The sequence below is a fragment of the Protomyctophum parallelum genome (assembly GCF_964188405.1).
Source record: "Protomyctophum parallelum genome assembly, chromosome: 6".
Lineage (NCBI taxonomy): Eukaryota > Metazoa > Chordata > Actinopteri > Myctophiformes > Myctophidae > Protomyctophum > Protomyctophum parallelum.
Window position 1 is genome coordinate 25,162,039 of NC_139701.1, and position 21,533 is coordinate 25,183,571.

At 43.0% G+C, this 21,533-nt stretch overlaps 2 protein-coding genes across 11 annotated transcripts in view; one reads left to right on the forward strand and one right to left on the reverse strand.

Annotated features, from left to right (window-relative positions):
* Positions 1 to 3,424: 3,424 nt before the first annotated feature.
* Positions 3,425 to 14,508, forward strand: cbr4 (carbonyl reductase 4). Of its 4 annotated transcripts, XM_083766513.1 has the most exons (10): positions 3,425 to 3,515; positions 4,456 to 4,627; positions 5,315 to 5,709; positions 6,012 to 6,183; positions 6,962 to 7,321; positions 9,399 to 9,548; positions 10,274 to 10,394; positions 11,274 to 11,413; positions 12,325 to 12,459; positions 12,990 to 14,508. In XM_083766513.1, the coding sequence occupies exons 1-10, from the start codon at positions 3,438 to 3,440 to the stop codon at positions 13,166 to 13,168; spliced, it is 1,902 nt and encodes a 633-aa protein (XP_083622639.1). In that variant the 5' UTR covers positions 3,425 to 3,437; the 3' UTR covers positions 13,169 to 14,508. The 4 variants fall into 4 exon arrangements, with proteins under 4 accessions (XP_083622639.1, XP_083622640.1, XP_083622641.1 ...); XM_083766514.1 differs by lacking the exon at positions 4,456 to 4,627 and having other exon boundaries at positions 3,453 to 3,515; XM_083766515.1 differs by lacking the exons at positions 4,456 to 4,627; positions 5,315 to 5,709 and having other exon boundaries at positions 3,484 to 3,515.
* Positions 14,509 to 14,621: 113 nt separating this feature from the next.
* palld (palladin, cytoskeletal associated protein) overlaps positions 14,622 to 21,533 on the reverse strand; it is a 105,315-nt gene continuing 98,403 nt past the window's right edge. For all 7 annotated transcript variants that reach the window (XM_083766508.1, XM_083766509.1, XM_083766507.1 and 4 more), the window contains 5 exons: positions 21,029 to 21,161; positions 18,657 to 18,864; positions 18,141 to 18,306; positions 17,539 to 17,672; positions 14,622 to 17,068 (listed from right to left, as the gene is read on the reverse strand). In XM_083766508.1, coding sequence (XP_083622634.1) covers positions 16,908 to 17,068; positions 17,539 to 17,672; positions 18,141 to 18,306; positions 18,657 to 18,864; positions 21,029 to 21,161 — 802 coding nt within the window. In that variant the 3' untranslated portion in view covers positions 14,622 to 16,907. The remainder of the gene's footprint in view (positions 17,069 to 17,538; positions 17,673 to 18,140; positions 18,307 to 18,656; positions 18,865 to 21,028; positions 21,162 to 21,533) is intronic.

Below are 21,533 nucleotides of genomic sequence, written 5' to 3' on the forward strand. Positions count from 1 at the left end.
CCAAGGTGACTTACTTGATTTATTTTCCTGTTTTTGTATTGTTAGTCTATTGTATGTCTGAGAAAAAAATAATGGTGAAATTGAAATCCACTTATGGCACAGTCTGTGTGCTAAATGTTCTGAAGTATTTGAGGGAATAGCACATTTTGTAAAAATGACTATAATAACAATAAAAGCTAATGGTTTCCATAACTTTTAGTTTTGTTGTGGTGGTTAATACCAATTTGTTTCCCTGTTTTCACCACTGTTTTCAGTGTAAAGCCAGATTTATACTTCCGTATGACATTGTCGTGCAACAGAAATAGTCGATCTACAAACTCACAACTTGCTGTGCTGCGAGCTTGTAGATCTGCTATTCTCTGTGTCTGATAGCCTTCACATCCTCGCCTGACCTACATTCCTCCATTGGATGAACCGTGTGTGTGTGTGTGTGTGTGTGCGCGCGCTACACATGACATACTGTGCATATAACAGATTAAATCTGGGGTGTGTTCTCCTCCACGTCATCAGTGCCCATAGTACCCTAGGTGGGGTTGGCGAAAGGGCCTTTCTGTGTGGAGTTTGCATGTTCTACCCATGTCCCCTAGTTAGAGATGCACCGAAAAATATAGTTGACCGAATATCCGAATATGATTAATATTATATGGCAAAATAAATAAATATTAAATAACCACTATTATGGGTCCATAAAACATTTATTCAGCTCATAATTGCATACACTATTCGGCCAAATAGGCCGAAAATGCATTTTTTGCCATTTTCGGATGAATACTTGCTGCGGCCGAATATTCGGTGCATCACTAATATATACAGTGTATATATATATATTAGTACTTTTACTCCACTACAATTATTTGAAGACTTTAGTTACTAATTTCTTTGTAGATTTTGATATACATTTTGGGCATTTTAAAATGGCACAATGTGACGCATTGAGCTTGTAGATCTGCTATTTCCAAAACATTTAAAAAAATATTTTATACATTTGAAAACTTGTAAAATGGGGACATTCTGCATAATGAGTACTTTCTACTTTTTGGAGTATTCTGGAATATTTCTACATTGCAGTGTTGACACTTTTACTATAAGTAAAAGATGTGAGTACTTTTTCACCACGGAGCCTCTCAGTGCTGAGAACATTCCCAGCTAATGGAATAACAGCCATCAGGATCTCTTGTGAATAAATCATTATTAGTGTTAACTGAGACCTGCCAAAACCTCAGTGTCACTATTTAGAATCCTAGTTAGATTAGCATGGAACGTTGTTACGTTTTTATGTATGCAGCACAATTATAGACAGGCCTGAGGCTGCATGAACTCTAGCTTGTTATTGAGTTAAGAGCAATTTGACAGCAGACCAGCTCAGAGGTTTTATTAGTGGATTGTACTCATGTTTATGGTTGGACTCATTTGGGTTTGGGGGATTTTGTGTTGTTGTGAATGTGTCCTTATTTTCCCCTGAAAGGTTGAAAACAGCAGGAAATCCATCCTGGCTGTCATTGAACTCTTAATGAAACCTGTATGTAGAATAGAGCAATGATCACAGACTGCATCGAGTCTTAATGCTGCAATCTGTGAGTTATTTTAAGTGATACATTTTTATTTTAGCCGTTCTTTGGTTATTACAATAACTAGTACATCTGTATAGTAGAGTATGTTAATACATTCGATACCGATTATTTGCATTGCAAAACGATACGATACATAATCAATGTTGCTGTTTTCATTTCGATATATATAGTTTAACGAAAAACCGACTGCATGGTTCAGCCATGCTTTTTTTGGCGGAAGGAGAAGAAAAAAACAGACAAAAACATTAAGGGACCATGTCCCTTCAGGACTGCTTGGTCTCTTAACAAGGGTACAAGGATGCATACACATTGTCATGATATTTATGTCTGTCTGGCCAAAAAGATGCCTTGGCCTCGGCACTTGAGAATGGAAGGTCCCTTCTGCCTTATAATGAAATGTGCTGCTCCACTCTCAGCAACTGAGATTGGATGGACTCCTCTGATGACAGACTATGAAAATGTGTTCCATTCTCAGCGACTGAAAATGGAAGGCCTACTGCTACTGCTATATGCAGAGGCCATAGTCACGGCCATAGCCAAAATACTCACGCCTGATAACAAGACACATGCATTATAGCTGCTTAACCTTGACCATGCTGTAATTATACAGATGTGCTAGTTACAGTATATTGTAGAATAATATACTCTACCATACTGATGTGCTAGATATTGGCCTATTGTATTAACATACAATCTGCCTACTCTAGACAGGTTGGTTAAAATTGTATTCATACCGGTATGTTCAATAATGCTGCTTTAAACAGGGAAACTATAAGAGATGGCTTTTATAATCCTATATGCATGTGTTTATGAATAATTCTAGCATAAACTGACAACACTCGAGAGTGGAGACCAAACATCCTTTCAAATTAAACTGACTATATTCACTTGTGCAGTGGCTGCAGCCAGCCGGACACATGCATACAGTAATTTGACAAGTGACCAATTTCAGTGCAACACTAAACTTTGAATGCAATTTGAAACTGGCCCCGTAAATAAAGTCTGAGTCCCACACCCCTTTTCCCCCATACTGTAGCGTATGGCCTACATGTTTTTTCAACTTTTTTATTTTCTTTTTATGATGATTTTCTTTTTTTTCATATAGGCCTACAAGTATATAGGCCTATTTGTACATCTTTAAATGTTCTGATGAATTGGAAATGTGTGTGCTGCAAATTGCAATCAATCAATCTCTAGACATTTGTCCACTGCAGTTTACTGGTTCTCAATGTACGGTTCTAAGGGGCCCCCACCCCCCAGGAGGTTCCAGGCCCCCAGGAGGTTCCGAGGTTCCAAAAGGGGCTAAATAATTGATAGTTTGGAATCAAAATAGACCCTTATTGTCTGATCTGGTCCGCACTGTCACCGCAGAACAGGTCTGTAACTCAAAGTTTTACAGTAGTTGAGGTAAAGGATCAAATGGGAGTCCATGGCCAAGTGCATATCAAACTGGGAGTCCTTGAAATAAAAACAATCACACCGTGTGAAGTGAGGGGCACTCTTATCATCGATTCATACATCATCTCATTCTGGCCAATCACAATTTGCATCCTCACTTTTGTCTTCAATGTTTGTGTTTGTTTACACACTTTTGTCTTGAATGTTTGTGTTTACACAAACACTCAAAGCTGGGCATAGGAAAAAGGTTAAGAATCAGTTGTGTGCATGTACCACCACCTTGTGGTCAACATGGAGTAGTACAACAACACCAGAGTAATCTAGGCTAGAAGCCTGGTGAGGCGAGGTTAGGCCGCTAGAGGAGAGTTTTGTTTCCGTAGCAGTTTCAGGACAGGACCCTAGTTTTACAGCGACAGCGCCACCTGCCGAGTTTGAGGATGAACAAGGACCGCATTTCTAGGACACAAGATGGACGACAACGAGAGTATCTCCGTAAAAGAAGAACAAGAAGAAGAAGAAATAGAACACAAACGTAATGTTGTGACTGTGAGTAGCCCACTGAATATGAATGAAGTTAGATTTGTTTAAATTTCAGGTAGCTATAAGTTAACTACTATTGGGGTTGCCGACTTGCCGTTATTTTCAAACCCCCAAACCGGGACCCAGGGCCAGTACTGCAGAGAGAACTGCACTTTGAGCCTCAAACGGACAGTACAGTTTCTGGCTGGGCCGCTAGACGTTCATGCACGCGCAATCGCGCATTAGTATGTGCACGTATGAAGTGGTTTCATGACAAGACGGACTGTAGTGTAGTGTAGACTGTAGTGTAGTGTAGATGGACACACAGATAAGCGCAGTCAAAGAATTGAACATGTCATTTCGTGCAGTAGGCTACTAGACTAGGGCTGGGCAAAAGTCCAATATCCCCATGTCTTTTACCAAAAGATGCCTCGATAAATATTGTTACTGTAACAAAAGAATATATAGCCTAATGTATATATCATCACAATACAATATTATTAATATGGATTGTGATTATATATTTTTTTCATTTATTTTTTCCAAAATATAGTTTTTTGAAAGTTATGTTTTTATTTTTAAGTAGGCTGTAAAAGAAGGCTTGCAAAATATGTATGCCATATCAATGTAGGCTATTGTGATATAAAAAGTCCCAGAAAATAAGTCTCATAGATATAATTAAACATTGATATATTGCCTAGCCCTAGGCCTAATTTATGTCTGTGTGAGTGACTGTCTCTGTGTGTGATATGATCTTAAAATGTTCAGTTTTTGATTAATTGAGTAGTGAGGACACCAATGGAAACAAGCCGAAAAACCTTTCTGGTTTGATGCTTTTAGAAGACCTTGTAGGCTATTGTACTGTACTAGTCTGTACCTGAACGTCCTTGCTAACTGTTAAGTAATAAAGTATTAAATCAATCAATCAATCAATCAGTTTGACCAATTAGCCTCTCTCTTGTTCCAGATGCATATAACAATCCAAAAAGGGGGATCGTTGCCTGAATTGAAGAGATGCACCACATGCTGCAAGGACTACCACTGCCCATTCTGTAGCTCTGTACTGTTCCACCCAACAAAGTTGGGCAAGGTCAGAAGGCATTTAGAGACCCATTTCAACCGTGCAGTTGTCGATGAAGGTAAACTTTGCAAAAACAATGCAAATGGTCATGTATGTGCATTCAAAGCACAAGTTTTAAACTTTGTTGTGAACTTGCTTGTTGTGGTGGTTATTCAATTTATTTTATATCACTCTGTGAGGTTTGAAAGTTACCTGCCCTGTTGTTAACATCAGTCACATGACGTGACGACTATTATATAAGGGAGGTTATCATATAGCCTAGTAGCCTACTGATTACTATCACCTGATGAAGGCCGTTCATGGCCGAAACGTGTTTTAACAAAATAAATACTGTTGGAGCAAAGATTGTGTGCGGAATATACTCCTTCGCTGTAGCCTATGTATCCCTTTTGTCCAGCACCAGCAAAGAACTGGATGTGCGCAAGCCACCTGCTTTTTAAACTGTGCATTAGCAGCCTGTAGTATGATCAATTCAATTTAAGCACCCTTAGCTTAGTGGGTAGAGAGGCCTACCCACTAACCCCCCCCCCCCCCCCCCCATTTCTCAGCTAAACCACCTGTGCAGCCATCTGCTGGGTGAGACATAGTAATTCCTCTTCCCCAGGGACGAGAAAATGCTTCCCTTTCCACTGATTTGTTTGAGGTGTCCAGGTACTTCATTCAGATTGAGAGTATTCATAATTTACACTAAAATTGTAATATGATCATAAATTAGTAATACAATTGTATGTCTTGTATGTTTTAGGTTATACCATGCACAGATGTGGTTTAGGCTGCCGACTACAATGGCATCACCACTGCGTCCACTGCCAGTCAATGGTGTTACGTAGACTGGACTTCATTAAACACCTGTCTGTGTGCAAGAAAAAGAAGAACAAGATTCCTGCCATAACCACCCTGGCAGCAACAACACCCACCCTCCTAACTCCCACTACTATCACAGAACCAACATCCACCATCTCAGCACCAACTCCTACCATCCCAACTTCAACAACAACGACCACCACCACCATTACAGCTCCAGAATCTCTGAATATTCCAGCTCCACCAACTCCACCGACTCCAGGACCAACCACTTTGACCATCCCATCTCCAACAACTCTCACTAAGCCAACCACCTCAACTGGACATATACAATGGGTCTGTGTGAAGTTGTTGTTTGAAATGTTTGATCTTTTTTAAACTATATTTTATTGATGAATATAAAAGACAGTTTGCTCTGCAGAGCAGTTTTCTTCACAAATAATCCACCCAAACTATTTTTAATGCACATAGAAAGGACACATTTGGATTATTGTATGGCCATTCTATCATGTACTGTATAGTCTATATGAAGAAATGTTATGGACACAGATGGATCTCAAACTAGGACAGGATTTATTTTGGTGCCGTCTTTGATAATATTATGATAATTTGACCAATTAGCCTCTCTCTTGTTCCAGATGCATATAACAATCCAAAAAGGGAGTTCGTTACCTGAATTGAAGAGATGCACGACATGCTGCAAGGACTACCACTGCCCATTCTGTAGCACAACACTGTTCCACCCAACAAAGTTGGCCAGAGTCAGAATCCATTTACACACCCATTTCAACCGTGCCGTTTTCCACGAAGGTGCATTTAGCAAACATTGCACTTTGGGAGTGCAAATTGGGTTACAATGACAAAACATTACTAACATATTCTGATTCATCATTCTTAGCTGAATTTGCTTGTTGGTACACACGTCTCTGGAAACCAGCATAACGTCACTCAAAATGCATAATTCTTTATGCTAAATAAGTTACAAAGGAAAAAAGATAAGCATATTCAACAATCTGTTGATCTGTTGATCTGTTGTTCCAGCCATTTTTAAGTTGAAGCATTCAAAGCTAAACATAATCATGACAGCGTGTTTGCCGTTTCAGTCAGTGTTTTTACAAGTACAGCAGCAGACCACAGACACAGCTCCACCTGTGGTCACTGTACTTACATAATTCATCTTTAATCATTTACTGATCACATGAATGCCACAAAAATGGCCCTAATCTGAAGAAGATGAAATCTGTTTAAATCTGTGCCCATTCCCGATGCAGGACAGTGGATAGGATATGTCAATGCGAAGAACGCATTTAGCCCTCAGTGATCAATAAAGATATCATCCATAATCCATATCAGATAGCACTGTTCCACTGTCCTGCATTCCAGCATCATGTTTGTTCTATAGAACAATATAGGATTGTACACCTTTCTTATTTTTTTCCTTTACCCTTCTTATTGCACATGAGGTTTTTTGGTGCATAGTTTTTTCTGACTTGATACAGATTTAGGTTGTTCATAGTTTACACTTTCAAATAATATGATATGATAGAATTATATAATATTAAATATGTCTTATGTTCTTGTGTTCTAGGTTACACCATTCACAGATGTGGTTTAGGTTGCCGAGCACAGTGGCATCACCACTGTGTCTACTGCTTGTCAACACTGTCACGTAGACTGGACTTTGTGAAGCACCTGTCTTTGTGCAAGAAGAAGCATCCTGCCATTATCCCCACCATCCCAGCTCCAGCATCTCCCATTGCTGCAGCTCCAACAAGCCTCACTAGTGGACACATGCAGAGACTCTGTGTGAAGCCGGCACTACATAGAAGATGTCCCTTATGCCATGGACCCACGAACAAGAAAACCTTTAAAAGGCACTTCAACAGGAAGCACACGGGCAAACAGAGGGAGATAACCGCAAGTTCCAGCCTGCAGAGTGAAACTATAAGTAAGGCAAGGCAATTGTATCACATTTCATTTCAACAGGGGAATTTAAAATGGTTTACATTACATTAAACATAAGAATGACCAAATTTCAATAAATAAATAAATAAGTACTGTGATGTCCAAGTACTTAGACAGAAAGTAGTATTATGGGTGCAATAAACCTTCAACTATATAGTCTAGTTATAGTACTCCCTTGGTTGCACGTTTGCAGTCATCCACGTCGGTAGGTGGCGCTGACGCCAGAAACTAAATGTGGTCCTGCCGTCCTCGTCCTGAAAGTGCAGCCTCTACTGCATAAACATGTCGGTGTTTGGAGTTTGTACTTGACCAAAGATTACATGTAACAAACAGAACGCAAGAGAACACAACATCCAAAACTCACTATTTCTATTGATTACAGTAAGTGCATACTTTATTTATGCATGCTCTTGCTTGGTATCATGGTGGCTAGCTGTTGCTTGGCGAAAGATACACGATCTACAAGCTCAGAAGGCGTTGAGATGTGACGCGCTGTGAGCTAGTAGATCGGGTAATTTAGGCATGCGAGTTGCGACACTGTCGAACGACGAGCTATGAATGAATATATTTGACCCTTGGCATTGAATGTGCTCGTATTCCTATCACTGGGGCACAAGCTACTTTTGTGGTTTTCAATCAGTCTCCCTTTATAATATAATATAATTTAATATATATAATATAATATAAACTTGAATCTAGATGCTCAATGCAGTTCACTCTATTTTCACTGCAGAAATACTGGTTGAGGATAGCCCCTCTCGGAACCCCCTGGGTCAGCCCAATCCGAACCGAACCGGGCTGACCCGTAGGGTCCCTGTGCGGTGATGTGTTTTCGTATGGAAATGATGGAACGCGACATAAATACCTTCGGTAACGTGCTTTCTGCGATGTTTGAGGGCTTCTGTTCGTTTGAGGGCATCTGAATGTGTGAACTCTAGTTTACAACGTACACCGCTGCGAATTCTCCTGTGCCGCGGAAGCCGTTAAGTATTTTTAATCTATGTTTGACCGATTTGGAAGCTTTGATTCCTCTCTTCCTTCCTTGTTTATTTACCGTTTATTGTACCGCCTCCCGCTGTGCGGTTGGCTTGTCCGTGGCTACGTTCCTGCCTCTGATCTGCTCTGTCATAGCTATAGCCTGCACTAGCTAGCCAGATAGGCGGTACAATGAGGTGTCAATAAACAAGGTAGGAAGAGAAGAATCAAAGCGACCAAATCGGTCAAACAAAAATACTTAACGGCTTCCGCGGCATAGGAGAATTCGCAGCGGTATTTATAGGTACTTATAGTTCACACATTCACTCAGAATAACTCACACGAACAGAAGCCCTCAAACGGCGCAGAAACAACGTATCCACGGTATTTGTTTATTTATGTCCGCGTACCAGGTGGCAGGGTAGAGGTGGAATAGGACCCCATGGCTACTGGGTCTCAAAAATGTCAGAAACTTCAGTACCATTGGGTTCTGACTTGTGGGGCTAGGTTGAGGAATGAGCGTTATCATTCAAATCCTGGGTACTAGGATTTAAAAGTTACAGATTACAGTTTAAAGTTGTCATGAAAATCTGGTCATTACAATACAGTAGGATATGCACCTGCATTTTCACCCATTAAAACCGGGAAAGCATGCGTGTCATTAGGTTTTGAACTTTTTGCATTGGCTATTCAGACATAGCAGATTTACAAGCTCACAGCGTGCCACTTTGTGCCGTGATGCGAGCTTGTACATGTGCTATTTATTAACTTTTTGTTTGTTTGTTTGTTTTTTCTTTTGAAAGTGTGAGAACTACTGATTTAGAAGGCATTTTGTAGAATCTGGCTCAGGTCTTAAATCTTATGACCCTGCAGGTCTAAGTAGCTTATGACACATACAGGTCCAGTATTGTCCGGTCATGATGTGTGTGTGTGTGTGTGTGTGTGTGTGTGTGTGTGTGTGTGTGTGTGTGTGTGTGTGTGTGTGTGTGTGTGTGTGTGTGTGTGTGTGTGTGTGTGTGTGTGTGTGTGTGTGTGTGTGTGTGTGTGTGTGTGTGTGTGTGTGTGTGTGTGTGTGTGTGTTGCAGCGGACATGTCCAGATTGGCGGTGGTGTGTGGAGGTTCCAGGGGCATTGGTAAAGCCATCTCAGTCTTACTGGCACAGAAGGGCTGTCGGGTGGCTGTGGTGTCCAGGAACCAGGACACTGCCCTGGACACTGTAGCGTCTCTGCGTGGAGGTACAGTTGGGCGGCGGTGATTCAGGGGTAGAGTGGCTGGATGGTAACCGCAAGGTTGCCAGTTCAAACCCAGGCTCCCCCAGAGTTAGTGTCGAAGTGTCCTTGAGCAAGACTCTGAACCCCTAATTGCTCCTGATGTGCTGGTTGGTGCCTTGCATGGTTTATGCCACCATCGGTGTATGAATGTGCGTGTGAATGTGAATGTAATGCACAATCTGTAAAGGGCCTTGGATAAAGGTGCTATATAAATGCACCATTTACAGTTACAGTACAACATGCTGTAGCGTCTCTACATGGAGGTACAGTTACAGTACAACTCCTTGCTGTGGCATTGAACACCTTGATAGTAGAATCCTCTGCCCCCCCACACCCCTACTTTCCCCTGTAAATATGCCTTATGATTCTACTGAGCTTTATTCCAATATGTTTTGTAATGTATTTACTTATGTATTACTGATGAATCGACTACAATGGGAACAAGCCCCCCCTTTTTTGTGTTAACCTTTTAGCATAACCTTTGATACTGCCTGTAGTGTTAACAATCGTGTTAGTGTAGTCAATCAAAACAAGGGCTGTCAATTGAGCGAAGATATTTCAATTGAATTTCAGTTTAAAAAAAATGAAGTCAGATTTACGACCTTCAATATTATTATCTTGATTATACATATATTTTAGTTTAATTTGAGAACAGAACCACTGTACTAATGGACTGCTCTACTCCGTAGCCAACCATACGTCATTCACCTGCGATGTCTCCAAGGAGCAGGAGGTGCAGAAGACGTTTGAGTCCATAAACAAGACCTGTGGGAACATCACGTACCTCGTCAACGCAGCTGGCATCAACAGGTGTGTGTTGGCGACAGATGCACTGGGTGTAGATGTGTGCTGATGTGACGTGGAAAGACTACAGAGGGGGAAATCAATTACATTTATTAAATTCTCATCTAGAGCGACTTACTGAGTGCAAGATCAGAGTAAATGGCATGAACCCTAGTCAACAAACGAATGACGAATAATTAAGCAATATTAAAGAGGGTGTGCGTTACCACCATTAATGGCACGCCTGCGTTGCTGCAGGAACGATAGGTGAATTCCATAGGCAGCGCAGAAGATGTCCCGTGTACAGGGCTGGACTGGGACAAAGATTCGGCCTGGTCATTTTCTCGCAAATTTGGTCCAGACCGGCCCACCACAACCAGCATGCAGATACAGTAGCAGAAACTCTAGCGCCCCGCGCCCGCTCCGTCGAGGCACACACAAACAAACAAGCCCTAATACCACCACTTTTAAAGAACAACATAAATGATACAAACCAACAGACAACTACACAACCCTTTGTTGCTCTCACAAGAATGAGGCTGGCAAAAGGATTCAAGATAGAAGAGGGTTTATTTGTCACTCACTGATACAGGTACAGTGACATTATCATGATGGCACTGGCAGAATGGCAGCAAGCCCGAACTGGCTTATTGGCCTGCCTGCCTGTCAAAAAATAAATGAAATCATATAACTACGGTCGTGGCCCACTGGCAATATGCCCGGTATGTCCTGTGGCCAGTCCACCCCTGCCAGTGTAAACACATAACTTAGCTAGTAGCTACTGTCTGCGGGGACTGCACAGTTGCACAGCTTTTTTTATGTTTTGATTAGGTGTGCGGTGATGCTCGTTGCACAGGAACATCAGTGAATCTTGGTTGTGACGTGTGTGTGTATGTGTGTGTTCAGAGATGGTCTTCTACTGAGGACCTCACCAGAGGACATGGTGTCTGTGCTTCACACCAACCTGCTGGGGACCATGTTGACGTGCAAGGCAGCTCTGCGTGGCATGCTGCACAGCCAGCACCCAGCTGCCATCGTCAATATAGGTGACAACACCGTCCTCATCACAATGTACTGCAGTAGAAACAGCAAGTTCCCAAATACAGTCACTAGAGGGCAGTGTGTGTCAACGTTTCTGTCTCTATTAATGACTTGTCACTGTTGGAAGAAACCATGTTTGTCCAAAACTGTTACTTTTAAGGACAATTTAAATAACCTGTTTTCCAATGGATCTAATGTTGGATTCATTCATCTTGAGACAGTGAAGTGACAATTTAAGGACTTTTAAGACCTTTTTACTAAACAAGGAATGATTATGTAGTAATAATGAAACAGGCACGGTTTCATTGTTCCCCTTTTTGTCTTTGTTTTCCCCCCATATTATTATTATTATTATTTTAGTAACGTGTATGTTTCTCTGTCGGCGACAGACTGTCGCAACCTCGCGGCTGTTGCAGTGCAGCCTGCAGGCGACGTTGGCAGAGTTCTGCACGCTGTCTCCGTTGTCCCCATTTTTGTCTTTGTTTTCATATAGTATTATTATGATTTTAGTAACGTGTATGTTTCTCTGGCGCAACTTTGTGGCGTTCGTTTCCAACGTTCTGTGCGTGGTTCAATGACTGTTGTGGCTTTCTTGCTGTCCAGCTCATAACATTAGCAGCTTCAAGGCTGCAGTCATACAGCTTGCTTGCTTGCTGCGGTACGGAAATCAGCCCTTTGGCAGTGCGTGTGGCATAGCTTAGGAGGCAGGCAATCGTACTACACTCACATTGGCTTTTGGCAGCGTGTGTGTGGCAGGCTGGCAGCCAATCGGCCTAGGCTGTCAGTATGACTAGGTGGCGATCTTGTCGTCTACATTTCATGAGATTTCATTAGTCAGGTTTACAAAAATTACTGCATCAAAAGTAATCAACAAACTAATGTAGTTAAATGGTGTCATGGTGTGTGTGTGCTGCAGGTTCAGTGGTGGGGCTGAAGGGCAGTGCAGGCCAATGTGTGTACAGTGCCAGTAAAGCAGGTCTGGAGGGCTTCAGTCGCTCCCTGGCTAAAGAGGTGGCCTCACGCAACATCCGGGTCAACCTGCTGGCGCCAGGTAGGACTTCCTACCTTCCTGGAATCTCCTTTTCTCTCCATTTCACACACATCTTCTTTGCTTTTTAAGTTGTTTTTGCTATGTCCCTTCTAACCCAGTCAGCTACGGCTGCCCCCAAATGTATCATTGTGGTGCCGGGCAGAATCTCAGCCCTACAAGTGAGCAGTTCGCCCGTCGGGGCGAAATCTTTCATTTTATTTAAACAAATAAAAAGAAAATTCTAACCATCACTATTTGTTCATTTGAGCCCAGGAGATAAAAAAGAAGCTATGTAGTGTGTTCTCGTTTGTTGTAGTAGCCTACACAATCTGAATATTTAGTGTCAATTTTACAATATTTGCAGCTCTATCACATTTTCTGCAGTCTTGACTGTACAGTTATTTGTATTTATTTAAAGGTTTTTGCACAAATTGCAACAAAGCAACAGTCAGCAACAAGGACCCCCTCGAAAATGAGATGTTGTGTGAGTGCGTGCGTTTGTGCGTGCAAGTAAATATGGTAAATGATTGTCCACTGTCTCCAAACTGCAGGGTTCATCCACACAGACATGACAGCGGATGTAGACGAGGAGCAGAAGGCGCGTGCGATCCCCCTGGGGAGGTTCGGCGAGCCGGAGGAGGTGGCCCAGGCCGCCGTCTTCCTCCTGGAGTCTCCCTACATCACAGGACAGGTGTTGGTGGTGGATGGAGGTCTGCATCTGGCCATGTAGACGTCCAGGGCCCTGCCGGCCAGCTGAATGCTTCCTCCATTACGGAACCAGAAGGTTGTTGTGGTTCTGTGTGTGTGTGTGTGTGTGTGTGTGTGTGTGTCGTCAGTGGAAGACAGTCGCTCAAGGCCAGAAGACAACGACACAGCGGGTTTCCCGATCGACGTTGGGTCCTCCCAGTTGCTCGTGGATCATTGTGGCGCTGCTGAGGCGCGAGGAGGCGTCTGAATGTGTTTGGCCTCTGGGACACGAGTAGATTTAAGTACAGTTCAAGTGCTTTATTTCTTCCTGTTCCTTCCTGTAAATAAGCTCTAGTCTCTCACAACTAAGTGGTACCTGTACCACATTGTATGTATTTGTGTTCCGAGCACACGACTGTCTGCTGCCTATTTCAAATTATCTCACGTCGCAACTCCCAGCGTGATCAGTGCTGGCGGAAATATATCACATTTGGTAGATTTGTTTTCCCGGTTCAGCCAGATTTTTCTTTTTTTAAATGAGCTTCGGGGTTGAGCAAGGCTCCCACGTTTTCCCAGATTGCTTCCGAGTCACTGTGGCCAAACGACACTGCATGACAACATGGCGTGGAAATGGAAGGAAAGATTGTTTTCCAACAAGGAACAAAGGAAATGACAAATATCGTTGTGTTGTTTCATAAATTAACACCCTACTTGATCATACTACAGCATCACACAAAAACATCAAAGGTGGCAGATGTACAAGCCCGAAACATGGCGCAAAGCGACATGTTTTGATCTTGTAGACATCCTTCCAACCTAACACCAGAGAGACCCCAGCACAGTATGGCCCAAGCCACCTCTCTGCGCCAGGCCCCTCTGAGCCCACCTCTGGAGGGGCCCGGAGAGAGGGAGACTTTAGACTGCAGCTGGAGGGAATTAAAGGTGGGTGGAGGGGGGGTATATTTAGCTCTGAGAATGTTAGGAGTGTCTGCTTTCGGTCCCGTGGTGGGTTGGAGGCGACCGTCATATAAAGGTGTTTCGGAGGGCAGGAATAAATTCGACCTCACTTTATGTCAATCACATTTGCACACTGCTGCCAAAACCTTTGCCGTATAACGTTTTTTCGGGCCGGGGTCGATTTAATCTGTTTTCAGCAGCTGTCTAGTCGGGTGTTGGTGACACGCTGACAGCTAGTGATAGCCTACTACTTTCGGATCCGCAAAATGCTGTTAAGATTTAATCACTTTCACCCTGCCGTCCTTATTGTGGGCATGTCAAATGTTACATTTGCCTATCCTAACATGTTAAACATTGCAAAAGGCGTTCTGAATATCCCTCAGTTAAAATTCACAAACGTCCTTCAGGAAATCCTGTTTAATTATTATTTCACATTAGTTCTGTCATTTGAATCTGATTTAAGTGTTCCCAATAAAGAACGATCAATGTTCTCTCTGCTGTGTGATGACACGTTGCAACAACAAAAAATCTCGTCTCCAGAAAGTTCGATTTTTGTTTTATTGTCTTTCATAAACTAAAATAACATCAGGAGAACAATCCATATACAGGCACAGATCGGCATAGAAATCAATACATTGTCACATGTGGTGTTATGTTGACGTGACCAACAGTTAGCTGTCTCATTGAAGCATGCTCTTCAGACATGGATGAAAGATGATGTCCATTTGGTTACATATCCTCAGTATCCATTTAACTCAAGAGTTACATCAACACTCAGGGTTTGACAGTGGAGGAGGAATAGTGGCGACAGATAGTATAGCAGTACAGAAGTATTTATTTTGTACTTCTAACCATGTCGGGGTGTTTCTAGCCCATATGACTACAAAAGTATATTCCTTTTGAATAGATTCATTTGGCATCCGTACACGTGCCCAAAAGATTAACATGCACAGAAATTGTTTGCATTTTTCTTTTTTTTTGCCTAAAAGGTGATTTAAGGCAGTATATGTATATAAATATATCTTAAACATTTCATTATACAGGAAGGATTATGTTGTATCGTTGAACATTTGAGGAAAGACTGCAGATATAAGTTACGTCAAGTTTGCTGGGTAAGTCAATACATTCTAAACATTTTTTCTTATTTTTTTCAGATTTTCTTTAATACAAAAATAAAATGGCTAATATGCGGCATGTTCCTGGTGGTGGGACCGCTGCACAGAAGCGATTAACACGACTCGCTTGAGTGACATCATTTTAATTTACACTGCTCAAAATAAACCTTTTTACCAAAACCTTTCAGCGTCATCACCAACAATGTCACCAAACTTTAACTATGTTTGGAATACCTTCAAAAAAGCTCCTCTGATCAACAAACGGTTAAAGCTGCAATCCATAGCTTATTTCTTTTGTTATTTTGACCGATATGTACGGTTAAAGCATGTTAATACAATATACGATTACGTACCCAACACAAATGTGGTGGTTATATTTGGTGGTCTTGCTGCTCTATTGGGACATTTAGATCCCAGGTTTAGAACAGGTTGACACTGACAAGTGGTATGAAGCTCAAAACCAAATATATCCTCTGCCCAAACAGCTATCAGTATTGGCAGTAGAAACTTCTGGTAGGACAGGAAAGTTTTACGGATTGCAACTTTAAGACTCATTTAAACGTATAGTTGCCTGCGGCTGCTGGTGACGTGTTCTGAAAACGGCCGATCCACAAGCTCACAGACTAGCTATTTTCGGCCAAAAATTAAGCAGAGTCTTTCCTGTACCTTTTTTTTTCTCCAAACCTTCTGTACACACAACAATTTGACGTCTCTACCGTCTGCTTTCATCTTTCATCTTTCAACGTTCATTTTTGCCCACCAAACTCTAACACAAAAAAGACGAAAAAAAACAACCTACTTAAGGCCCGGCCTTGTGCAATATCTGTGGTTACCGTGCATATTTCTAACCAGACGACACAGATGCCATGGTGTAGCTATGTGACACTGTTGTACTGCTACTACACACATTGGCTATAAGGCCATCTATGAAGAATGAACGTATGCTTCATCGTACGACAGAGCATAACTCATTTTGAACTTGATATTGACGTTGAGTGATGAAGCATAAATTAAGGTCTCAAGCCCCGGACAGAACACACCGTTGAAGCCAGTATAATAGAAGCACTTTGTGTTGTGGAAGTTCCCCTTCGTCACTCTTTGTCACAGGACAAAATGATACATTGCTCCATGTCCTTTTCATTTTCAGCCCTATTCTCCACACCCCTGCTCTTTTTAACTGCAGTAAGTATTGCTAAAACTTGAGTATTATAGTCAATGTACTGCGAATGGCACCACTTTTAACATGCATAATTAGTTCAGACCTTCTCATTTCCACCTTTTAACGGACATACCGAGATGTCAGGCACTTTGACGGACGGCCCCCCTCAGGAAAAGCCAGGGGATCCACCATGCAGTTTATGAACAATGTTTGAGCGCACATCTATGAATCAAGTCTTTTTTGTGTCGTGGGACAGCAAAGCACTTCAGTGACCTTCCCATCCAGTTGAAAGGTGAAGCTCGGCGATCCGGGTTAAATGATTCTGTAATATTATGGGATGTGTGTGTGTGACTGTACAAAACGGAGACCTCCCCTCAACTGGCTCCCTCTGCCCCCACCCCCGTAGTGTAGTATCTGTTGTAGAGCCCCTCAGGCGGAGGGGGTCGTGCCCCCCATAAAGTTTCATTCCCTGGGGGGGTTTCAAGGGGCGAGGGCATTGGGCAGGTGGCCAGTGATGCTGAAGGAAGGTCGGATGTGGGGGGGTTAGTTTCCTACAGGTCGTCGCTCTCCACCAGGCCTCCGGGCTGCAGGGGGCTGGCATCAGGGAAGAAGGCCGCCTTCACATCCAGGCCTCGCTCCGTCAGTGCGGCGTAGCGGCTGGCCGAGGGACGCACTTTCTTGGGTTTGGGGAGGTTGGGCTGTTGCCATTGAGCTGTAGATGTAAACGGCAGACGGGAATGAATTAAGAATACTATATAAAGACAAGTTCATTCAGAGAGACGGCAGATATCCTTTCTGACAAAATCATGATGTCCGTAATTGCTGTTGAAATGGTAATTGTCTGTAAAATAGCATGGTGTGAAGACAGATTTGTTGCTGGTAGACACTGGTGTCACAGAGCAGAGAATAGCCCATCTACAAGCTCACATTGCGATGCGATGTGCTACGAGCTTGGCTATTTTTGTCACATGACAACGGCTTATTATGATAAGTATAAGTTAAGTATAACGTCTGCCGGGTGAAAACCTCATTCCCGGCATGTTTACTTTTCAGGATTTAAATTCAAAAACGGCAAAAGTAGGAGATCGACAAGCTCAAAACGTGTCGCTTCGCACCACATTTCGAGCTTACGGATCTGTTACTTTTGCAGTTAAAATATGGAGATAAGAGGTGTTAACGTACTGTGGACGTCGAGGCGTGCGGTGCTGGAGACGATGCCGGCGTCGTTCTTGGCTGAAACCGTGTACCAGCCTGCGTCCTCCTTCATGGCCGGCTGGATGATCATGCACAAGTAGCCGCAGTTGTCCTGGTGCATGCTGGGAAAACGACATCAATGCATATTTAGGGACACAGTAACGCTCTGAGCTATAAAACGTTCTCAGCTTTCATGTTTCCGTTTATGTGGTGTGGTGTCATTTGTTACAAACACCGTGACAAATGGAGGTTGTTAAGTGATCTTCTTATTGAAGAAAAATATATAGCATTGATTACTATCAGAATATATACAAAAAAGTTACACACACACACACACACAAAGAAAATAATAATAATAATAAGCTACTGGGGTCATACTTTTACATTTCAAGGACCCACAGTGTCATATACATTAGGCCACAGGTCACCCAATTGATCTACTTTTTTAATCGCTGGGACCACAATCTACACTGTAAAATCCTCATTATTAAAGGTCCCTATAACAATAATTAAGCTTGAGATCATCTGGACCCCCCACCCACTTGAGAAGCAGTTCTGCACTGTAGAAGTGATAGGAAGCAGCTTTTTACCTGATCCTGTCTGTGTTGTGGGTGAAGGACTCATTCTCCCTCTTCCAGAAGATCTGTGGATATGGAACGCCAGTCACACGGCACTCCATGCGAACGGGATAGCCCTCGGCCACGCCTGTGTTCTGCAGCTTCTCGATGAAGGCAGGAGCCTTGTGCATCTCTTTAGCTGCCGGGAAGAGGGGGAGAGATATAGAGTCACTCGGTGCGTACATTAAGCCTGTCTGTAATTACTCCCTCTGCTTGTCAGTGCTGTTGCACCCTACTGGCTCACCTGCCAGTGAGGAGCCTTTACCGGGAAGACATAGCACCTCTGTCCTACTCCGCGCGTTCAACATCCCCCCCAGCAGTATGTGCATTGATAAAGCCCTCCCTGGCCAGCTTCCCTTCCCCCGAACACGGGCGATCCAAACGGGATGCATCACGGTGGAATCGAACCCCAGACTACTCCGGTGTTGGGCAGGTACTTGACATGTTTTGATCTTTCTATACTGTATTAACTGACGGTTCCATGTTTACCTGCAACAATGAGCTCCAGGTTGAATGAGTTCTGTCCGGCTCGGTTGCTGGCGATGCAGGTGTAGATGCCGGCGTCGCGGTTGGACACGGGCTCGATGACCAGCGAGTGGACGCCGTTTTCCCGCACCAGCATCTTGTGGGCGGAGTCCGGGCGGATGGTCTGTCCATTGAGCTGCCAGATGAGGTCGGGTGTGGGCAAGCCGCTCACCTGCAGGTGAAAACACACAGCCTGTGTGAACTGGTTGTTCACGCTAATGATGATGCCGCCAATGGCACTGAGTTGGCACTTTTATTTAATTATGGAAACTCCTAGGAGCGTGTTTGTTCTGTGTGTGTGTTTGTTGGCAGGCTGAAAACAGTAAAGCACTTTGAACATGCCCGTCCCTATTTTGGTTTTGGGCATGTCATTATATTGTCAAAAACGTATTATTTAATAGTCATTTACGTTTCAAGCTTGTAGATCTTCTACTTTTTATGCTTTTGTGTGACCCTGAAGTATGATATAGTATGATTGATCAAGTAGGGCACTATTTAACAAAAAAATAAATAAACACAAAGTGGAGATAGGAGGTTTCTGTCCGACAGCAACGACATAGTGCTTACAGTAAGTAGTTTTAATGAGTGGCCTGGGTGTTTTCTCATGGGAACAGTCTGTCCCCCTGCAAAAAAAGAGGCCTGTGTTTTCAAGACCAGCAGCATGCCACAGAAACCCGACACCTGTCCACCTGGGAGCCTGCAGGACGCATGGCCATTATGTGGCAATGAGCCGGTCCATATACACATGCTACTTACTGGCCATTATTATGTGGCAATGAGCCGGTCCATAGGCACATGCTACTTACTGGCCATTATTATGTGGCAATGAGCCGGTCCATAGGCACATGCTACTGGCCATTATGTGGCAATGAGCCGGTCCATAGGCACATGCTACTGGCCATTATGTGGCAATGAGCCGGTCCATAGGCACATGCTACTGGCCATTATGTGGCAATGAGCCGGTCCATAGGCACATATGCTACTGGCCATTATGTGGCAATGAGCCTGTCCATAGGCACATGCTACTGGCCATTATGTGGCAATGAGCCGGTCCACATCGATAAAACATTTTACTCTGAATTCCGTGTAATGATATAAGTCCCGGCGGTGGAGGGTGGCCCCCGTCCGTCCACTTCCTGTCTGCACTCTGCAGAGACATTTTTTGCATGGAAAGTTTGTCTTGAGTTTATTTTAAGCCACAATGAAACGATTCGGAGATAAATGTCATCTATAAATAGTAAATACCATTGACATTAAGCATTCCATGTCTGTTTCTATTTATTTCTGAGTGTAAAAACAAAAAAAAAGATATATGGGGATTTTAATACTGGAAGAATTCCCCCTGTTTTTTATTTATTTTTTACGACCGATCTGCTGCAGTTTTTCAGACGGGAGAGAAAGAGGCAGTCAGAAAGTGAAGAGAGACAACATAGGAGGGAGGGGAGGGAGGATAATTGCATAAAGCGGGATCCCTCTTAATCCCCGAAAATTGACACCATGGTGTCGACCCGGTCTGCTCAGAGCCTTTCACAATGCGAACACACCGTGAAACACAAAGTCCTTGCTTGTTTGGATTTTTCTAAAGAAACTGGAACGCCTGGGAAGGGCTGCATTGCTTTGGCAGCGCCGATACACACAGACACTCCCTGACAGAGCAGCAACACACACAAACACAATTAAAGGGTGGCGCTGAAATGGCTCTGGTTCTATTACTATGATTAACATATTCTTTTTTGGCTAAACACTTTTCCTTTCCAGGCAATGTTGCAATTATTTCAGAACCCTCATCTCTCGCTTTTATTACTTTCTGCCACTTTCTGGGCTGAGATTTGAACATATATATGTAAGCTTCGAAATGTTGACTTTCCCTCCCAGTCTAGTACAGTAGAAAGTGTTCCTGTGGCGCTAACATGACTAACGAGTCTGTCATTAATCGTGGCATCCCTGTTTTGGGCAAAGTTTGGAAAGATGTTCATCTTTGTACATTTAAAACATTTTGCAAACCAGAAATACCACATTGCAGCTGTATGCCTCCACCAGCCAGTTACTGTAAAGCTTAATGAATGAAGAACGTAATGAACATGTTTTGTGAGGCCACAGTGACTTTGACCTTTGATTACCATACTTCTAATCAGTTCATCCTCAAGGCCAAGTGGATGTTTCTTCCAAATGTCATGAAATTCCCTCAAGGCAATTAAGCCCTATTCAAAAATATATAAACAAAACAGCTAATCTATGTGTTTCGAGCTTGCGGAAAAAGTTTAAATCTGGATATATTAGGTTTCTGCCCGTCAGCAACGATATGCGTGCACATACAACGATATGCGTGCACATACCTTGCAGTCCATCCGACACAGGCGGCCCTCCTGAACGATGAGGTCGCCAGGCGCCTGCAGGAAGTGTGGCCGGAAGTGACGTTCTTGGATGTTCTCGTTTTCATCCCCGCTGTCTCTGGATCTGGACCTGGGTCTGGAAACCGAAACAGACAAAGATATGGGCCTAGTTTAACAACAGTTGAATGTTTCAGGTGGGGGCAGAGTTGTTACTTGTGAGCTCGCACATACGTTTTACACTCGTCGCTGTCGAGTGGAAAACGTGTACTACATGTTTTCAGATACATATTTTAGCATGCTTATTTAGTTTAAAATGAGTAATACTCTGTCTTGAATGACATTAAAAACGAAGTAGTTCATCAGCTGTGTTTGGAGGAACGTGCAGCTATGGGAATCGAATCAAACAGGTGAATGAAATCAAGATTAATTTGTATTCATATGGGCCCTCATTACATCATCACGTATTCATGAACTCAAATACTTGTAGTCAAATGACCAATATGTAATC

What these genes read in the sequence shown, in the direction of transcription:
- cbr4 (XM_083766513.1), top strand. Translation starts at nt 3,438, where the DNA reads ATGGACGACAACGAGAGTATCTCCGTAAAAGAAGAACAAGAAGAAGAA. An exon ending in CAACTGGACATATACAATGG is followed by an intron (nt 5,710 to 6,011) that starts GTCTGTGTGAAG and finishes CTCTTGTTCCAG; the next exon opens with ATGCATATAACAATCCAAAA. An exon ending in AGCTGCCATCGTCAATATAG is followed by an intron (nt 11,414 to 12,324) that starts GTGACAACACCG and finishes TGTGTGCTGCAG; the next exon opens with GTTCAGTGGTGGGGCTGAAG.